The sequence below is a fragment of the Culex quinquefasciatus genome, chromosome 3 (assembly GCF_015732765.1).
Source record: "Culex quinquefasciatus strain JHB chromosome 3, VPISU_Cqui_1.0_pri_paternal, whole genome shotgun sequence".
NCBI lineage: Eukaryota > Metazoa > Arthropoda > Insecta > Diptera > Culicidae > Culex > Culex quinquefasciatus.
In genome coordinates this window covers 30,731,813-30,739,197 of record NC_051863.1, presented here as the reverse complement: position 1 = coordinate 30,739,197, position 7,385 = coordinate 30,731,813, and the positions used below count along the sequence as shown (strand labels likewise).

General features: G+C 38.4%; 1 protein-coding gene across 1 annotated transcript in view; it reads right to left on the bottom strand.

Annotated features, from left to right (window-relative positions):
* Window positions 1-2,112: 2,112 nt before the first annotated feature.
* The window catches only part of LOC6035027, a 32,040-nt gene continuing 26,767 nt past the window's right edge, over window positions 2,113-7,385 (bottom strand). The window contains exon 5 of the mRNA XM_038259815.1: window positions 2,113-5,346. Coding sequence (XP_038115743.1) covers window positions 3,251-5,346 — 2,096 coding nt within the window. The 3' untranslated portion in view covers window positions 2,113-3,250. The remainder of the gene's footprint in view (window positions 5,347-7,385) is intronic.

The following is a 7,385-nucleotide window of genomic DNA, read 5'->3' as shown; positions in this document are numbered from 1 at the left end:
ATTTTTTTGATCAACATCCCACCACATACACAGACATTTGCTCAGAATGTGATTCTGAGTCGATAAGTATGCATGAAAGTGGGTCTAGGAGGTCAAATTAAGAATTTCGTTTTTCGAGTGATTTTATAGCCTTTCCTCAGTAAGGTGAGGAAGGCAAAAAGTCCCAAGTACAGGGATGTATGAAACAATTTGCTCATGTAAAAGGTCGAATCAACCTGGTGTTATAAAACAAGGCTAAAACACACATAAATTGCTAATTTTTTTCATTCGCTTGATATGGCTACCATAGCTTATAGTTAGGGTTAGTGAAATTTCACGATTTCGCGGACAGCGTGAAATCCGTGAAATTTGGCTTTTTCCGCGAAATCCCGTGAAATTTTATGTTTGTGTAAAACTGTAACTATTTTTCTCAAAATGATTTATGAAACTAGAATGAGAATAAAAATAATCTTATAACATACTGTAGAAATAAGCGAGTGAATACCCTGGTTTAATTACTAACACAGGATTAATGATTTTTTAAGATTTCGAAGACGGCGTAACGTGAAATCTATCAATTTTCTCAAATATTTTTTTTTAAATAACAACATAATAAATATTTTACCCATACAGACTATTTAAGTAAATTTTATTAGTTTACAATTGAAATGCTTGATATGAACCATTTGAGGAATTGTTAAATTTTTTTTAGAAACTTATTAAGTTTAGTAATTTGTAATTTATTGGAAACAGATTAAGGAAGGACGTTGTGATGGTTCCTTTAGGTTAGTTTAGTAATATTTTCATTGGCTGTAATAAAATTTTTACTGCATTTTATTTGAAAGGTATAGTTAAGAAGTTCTAAGTTCGAAGAAATTAAAAGAATCAAGCATTGTTTTATTCAAATTAAAATGAAGGGCATTTTTTTGCTTTGAAATCAACTTTTAAAAACGTTTCTAATTTTTCTGAGTCATTTTGATTTTTTTTTCAATTCAATTCGGATTTCTTGGTGAATAATCAAGATAAAATCAGTTCTTTTGCAATTCTTAACAGAGATTTGGAGTTCCTTTCAGCTGTGTGTTGCATCATAATCCATTTTGGAACAACTTCTATAACTAAATCACTAACAAGAGCAAGTAAAATAAATTAAAAATGTTAAAAATTTCATTTTGAATAAAATAATTAAACTTATTTTTAATGTGATAAATGTCGCAAAAAAAATTTAACTTTTTGGTTTTGAACTTATTTTGGCTGGACAAGATTGTTGAATCTTGCTTTGATATGAAATTCAGTAAAATGAAGGAAATTCACGAAAACTTTTGAGCTTTATTAGTCAAATATAAAAAAAAAAACAGTTCAATAAATGAGAATACGCATGCCCTACATTTTGTTTAAAAATATATATAGAGCCCATCCATTAACCAGGTGGAATCTTTTAGGAAAATCAGGAGAATTTTTTTTTGTGTCAGGTTCAAATTTATTCAAATTGTTTTTAGGTTATTTAAATAATATATAATGAAGCATAAAAAGCAGTTTCTGTAATTTAAACAAAAGGTTTTTATAGTTATTTTAACATTTTTCACGTTCCGCGAAATTTGCGTGAAATTTGGTGTTTTGAAATTGAGGTCCCCGTGAAATTTGCAATTTTTGAGCGTGAAAAATCACTAAGCCTACTTATAGTCAAAGCAATCATTTTGACTAAAAATATGCCTTTGAAACCCTCTTACATATTAATAAGAATTAAAATAATGGTCAAAAACTTGTTCATCGTTTTCCTCCACTTGAGGGATTTGGCTCTAAGGACGTTTTGAAAACTAACCCGAGAAATGTTCTAGAGTGATGGAAATGTTGATGGCAATGTCTCTACTCCTGATGCATTTTTACCGTTGTTCTTTGTAACATAATGAAGGGTCATCACAACGTTTTGAAAACTAACCCGAGAAATGTTCTAGAGTGATGGAAATGTTGATGGCAATGTCTCTACTCCTGATGCATTTTTACCGTTGTTCTTTGTAACATAATGAAGGGTCATCACAAATAAAGCAAAACGAACGACGAAATTTCTTTGTGAGCTTTTTTCGAGTTTTTATTGGACTTTTTTTTAATAGTTTTTGATAAGTAATAAATTAATTGTTTTTTTTTTGTTTGCAAAGAATAAACACTTCTATTAGCTCTGAACTTACGACCATATGTGATACTAGTAGCTTTACCAGTGTGTGATAGATAGAGTTGATTAAATGGTTCTCGTGTGTACTAGGATTATAACATTGTTTTCACCATTCCAGTTACGATCAGTTACGATCGGTATCATACGGCATCGTTTTATAGTGTTTTACATTTACTGCTAGTAGCTGTGTAGTGTAATGTTACCATCTATATATTGGTTATATCGGTAATAAGAAACTACTGGAAAATCCACCATTTTCTAAAATTAAGAACAAAAATAGCGTAAATATTCAACTTTTTTTTTCTTTACCACTAATTCTAGTTGAGATGCGCTGCTTTCGTCGTGCTTTCGGGCGACCAACGCGCAGTTGTGTTGACAAACCAATCATATGCTTCTAGCTCGCACATTTGAGCTGCTGCTACTACTGGGTGTGTGTGTTTGACAATTTTTATTTCGACCAACTCTGACTACTAGTAGTTCACACACGCTTTTAGTTCAGTTCCAACTTTTTTTTTTGTGATTTTGAAAATCATGCCTTTGGTGTGTGTGTGTGTGTTTTGATGGTTTCCGAGCCAAGAATTTTTTGTTTTGTGTTTCAAACTAATTTCCTGTATTTCTGTGGCTAAGATTTTTTTTTTTTGTTTCCTTTTTTCAAACTTTTTTTCACCCTACTTTCGAATTAATTTAAACGTTTGTTCGATAAAATTGATAGAGAATCTAGCTAAACTTTTTTTCTTCTTTTCTGTCTTTTTTTATGATTTCTAGTGACTTTGCCAATTTATTACTACAAACAAACTTAAATACGTATGAGAGTAATAAGGCGAAACAATTCCGGTGTCAGCGTGGTGGGTAATCAATGATGCATTAAATGGAGGACTTTGAATAGATACATGTTAAATTATTAATTCAAGTGTTTACTTTCTAAAACACTGCCTATTACAAATTGGATAAAGTTAATTGTAAAAACTTTCTTTATTTCTTCTAAGCAAAAACAACAAAAAAAAAAAAAAACCTAAATAGAGCCGCCCATTTCTGCATCGCGCTTAGCTCACACACTGAGTTCAGATAAAGATAACATCGTTCAAGGACAAAAGCAAGAGCTTTCTAAATCTTGGGCAGCTTCTGCGCCACCACGAGCGGATTCTCGCGCTCCAGCAGCTTCTTGCCCTCGAGCTTAAAGTCGTACGAGCAGTTGTGCGCCTCCGCGTACCGATGCTGGGCGCAGAAGATCTTCTCGCAGTGGCACCGCATGATCATGATGACGCCCAGCTTGCGGTTACACTGGGCGCACCGCAGCTTCTTCGACTTGACCGGCTCGGCGGGATGGTGGTGAACCGACGGCGGCTTCTTGCTGGGAAGTTCGCGCTCGATGCTGTCGCGGTCGTGGGTGGAGGGATCGACGCCAGCGTCAATTTGTCGGATCGCGGACGCGGACGCGCCTTCGTCACCGAGCAGCTCTTCCGAGGCGCTCTCCGAGAAGCTGCCGCCGGGGTGAGTTTTGAGGAGTAGCTCGTCCTGCTGGAGGATTTCCGGCAGCAGCAGTGACTGTTTGTTGGCGGAGGACGACTTTTGCGAGCGCAGCTTCGAGGAGGACGCGTTCGAGCTGCGGCTGTCGCCAATGTTGATGTACTCGGTATTGTCAAAGATATCACTGGTGTCGATCTCTACAAAGTCGTCGAAGAAGGAGTCGATGTTGAAGAGACTTTCGTCCGAGGGGAAATAGTAGTTGGCTGCCGATGCCGAGTTATTGTTGTTGTTGCTGTTGGTGGGGTGGTGGTGGTGATGGTGATGATGGTTGTTGTGGGTGTGGTTATTGTTGCTAAACGGAGACGACGTGTTGTTGAACGCAGGCGGATGGCCGTACATCAGTCGTGTTCGGTGGTTCGGATCGGTCAACGGGAGTAACCGATGGGTTGCGCCGGTTGCACCATTGGTTTGATTACTACTACTGCTACTGCTAGTTTGAGTATTGCTACTTGTATTGGTACTACTACAACCGCCACCGGAACAGCTCAGTCTGGAAAACCTATACTCGAAATCGGTAAAGCTGTCGTCGATCAGATTCGAGCCGCTTCCGCTGCTGCTGTTCAAATCCGAGTCGACGATACTATCTAAATTGCTAATACCGGGCAGAAGCTGCCCGCCACCCTGTTGACACCGTAAAATATCACTGGACTCTCCGTTCTTCATCGAAAACGCCTTGTAGCGGTTCAGGTTCTCGTAACTCCGCACGTACGCCACGTGGTCATTGTTACGATGCTTTAGCAGCGGCGACAACTCACCGTTGTCGCTGCCTCCAGTCTTTTTCTTAGTGGTCGCGTTGACACACTCCAGCTCCGACGTTGAGCAGGACAAACCCGCATCGTTCAGGTTGGTGTAACCTCTCCGGTACTGCGACGGGATCGCGTCCAGCCGGGACAGCTGTGGCGCTAGGTTACAGTTGGTACCTCCAAAGTTGTTCAACAGCGTCGGACTGCTGCCGAACGTTTTGCGAAACTCGTTCAAATCGATCGACTTGGACTTGTTGGCCTGGCTCTTGTAAATCAGGTCCGATATGCTAAACAGATCATCCTCGTCCGACGAAATGGACAAATCACTGTGAATGAACCCGTTCGACGTACGCGGATTGGAGGCCTGCTCCTCTTCCTTGTCCTTACCGTCGCCGGATCGCGCATAGTTATTCACCGAATCGTTGGACAACGCGTTCCAGTGGTTGATCTCCAGGTTCGAAACCGCCGGCAGTTTGAACACGGAACCGCCACTGGCCGTCGCACCGCTACCACTCTTCTCCATCAACCCGTTGTTGATGAACTTCAGCTCCAGCTCATTAATCCCCAAGTCCGAGTGATGATGATGACCAACGCCACCGTAGTGCGGAGCCCAAGTTCCCCCACTACCACCACCACTACCGGACGCCCCGCCACCAATCGCAGCCGTCGTGGCCGGCGGTGGATGCTCGTACAGCTGCAGCAGCGATCCGGACGTGAGCTTGCTCTTTTCGGCGGGACCGGGCGCCAGCGAAGATTGACCTTCAGCCGCGGCCGCACCCGCCTCGGCCTGCAGCTTCGCCATCGAGTTGAAGTTCTTGGGCGATTCGCCGCGCAGCGCAACCGTCTCCAGCTGCGGGTAGGAACTATGGAACGATTCCACGGGGGAATCCTCGCGAATCAGCAGCTTGGGCAGCTCGTACGTGCTGTTGTCTGCAATGGAAAAGATAGATTTGTAATACAGGGTGGCCATCAGGGTTCGATTCCTTAGACAAAATTAAGCATCTGTGCCAATTTTTGGCAAAATCAGTTGAGGTTTAGGGGTCGCGAATTTAATGAAATAAATCTTTTCATACAAAAACGTCTTCTTTAAATTGCTAAATACTTTTCCGGATCAACTCGAATCATTGTGCACTCTTCGACAAAATTCCAGAGTGATCGTAATTTTTGCTTTTCTCCACACTTTTTTTTTTAATTCCAATGCAAACTTCAACGCTCAATGCGACCCCTAAACCTTAACTAATTTTCCTCAAAATTGACGTAGAGGTATAATTTGCTTAATAAATCGCGTATCTCCGGGGATTTCCTAAAATTTGAATTTTCAATTGTCACCCTAGTGGCCACTCAAATCCCAGCATTTTCGAATTCCCGAAGTTTCCAGGAAGTCAAATAATATAAAATTTTCACCCAAAAAATGATTGCAAAAACTATTCATGAAAAAGTGAACATCTAAACATGTTTTTGTCCCTCGACTCTGGCCGCTGAAATTCAGTGTTTTCGCTGAAATTCAGTAAAGTTTTACTGAATTTTTATCAACTGAAATTTCAGTCAACGATTCAGTAATTTAGAATTAACAAAATTCTCAGTTAATTGTTTATTGTCACTTATTGTCAGATGATTCACTGATATTTCAGCTTAAAAAACTGGAATTTCAGCAAAAGTCAAATTGTTTTGCTGAAAATTCAGTAATTTTCTTGTGTCAGTTTGACAGATCATTTGCTGATGATTCAGCATTCGTTGCTGGTATTTCAAGATCAAGATTTGATTTTTCTTGGTAATATTTTTTTCCATTGCTTTCGAAAAAAGTTGGTGTTTGGGCAATCCTCCCAACCCAAAAAAAAAAACTGGTACTAGCATCGAGACTTTTGTTTTCCACATTTGTCATACCTTTGCTAAAAAAAATCACTAAATTAAATTTGAAAATCAAGCACAACATAAACAAAATACAACACAACACAAAGGGCGAGTTTGTTTGATTGTTTGCCATAGTCTAATACCTCCTTGAATCTGTCATACTGATATGTCACTTAAGGAGGTATTAGACCACGACACACGAACTCGCAGATTGCGAGTTTGGCAAACTATCAAACACGACAGAGTGCGAGTTTGTTTGTTTGTCACAGTATGACAGATTGAAGGAGGTATTAGCCTAGTGTTTGACAGTTTGCTAAACTCGCAAACTTGTTTGCGGCAATATCGTAAACAAAGCAAAATGTATGCAGGCTGTCGTTTCTGCAAACAAATACAGGCAAAAACAAAAGAAACTTTATTTCTTCGTTTAGATTTTGCTAGCTGAGTGCTCTTTTAGGGAAAATAAATTTTTAGCCCATTTTGAAATGTAAAAAAATTTGAAAAATAATTACAACAGCCTAATTTCTAAACAAATTTAAAAAAAAAATTGTTGACAAATTTAGTAAAAACAAAAACTTAAGACATGTAAAAAAAAGTACTTGAGGCACTCATGATTTCGATAAAGTTTTATGATGCTTTTCAAACATTGTCAAACATTATTTTTTTGGTCCTTTGTTTCAATAGGAGAAGAAAAGACACTGCCAAAAAAATAACCTAGGAGGTAATATTAAATTTTGTCATTAGTTTTTTTTTCAAGAATTGCCTCAGGACTCAGGACATCTTTATTTTTTCAAATAAGTAAATATATTGTTAGTTCAGCAAACAAATATTTTTATCAAGTTTCCTTATTAATTTTCGTTATTAGGTATTTATTTCTAAAAATCAATTTTGATTTATTAATTTCTTAGTACAATCCAGATCAGACAGCTAGTCGTGGCAATTTAAGGAGGTATTAGACCAATCGTGATGTCACGATTTTTTTTCGCTCAAAATTTTTGAGGAAATAGCCTAAAATGTTACAAAGAGACTCACGAAAAATGCAGGATAGTATGTCTCTCCTAAAAAAAAATACAAAAATCATTTACTACAACTGTTTTTTTGAAAAGTGGTCTAAACGTCAA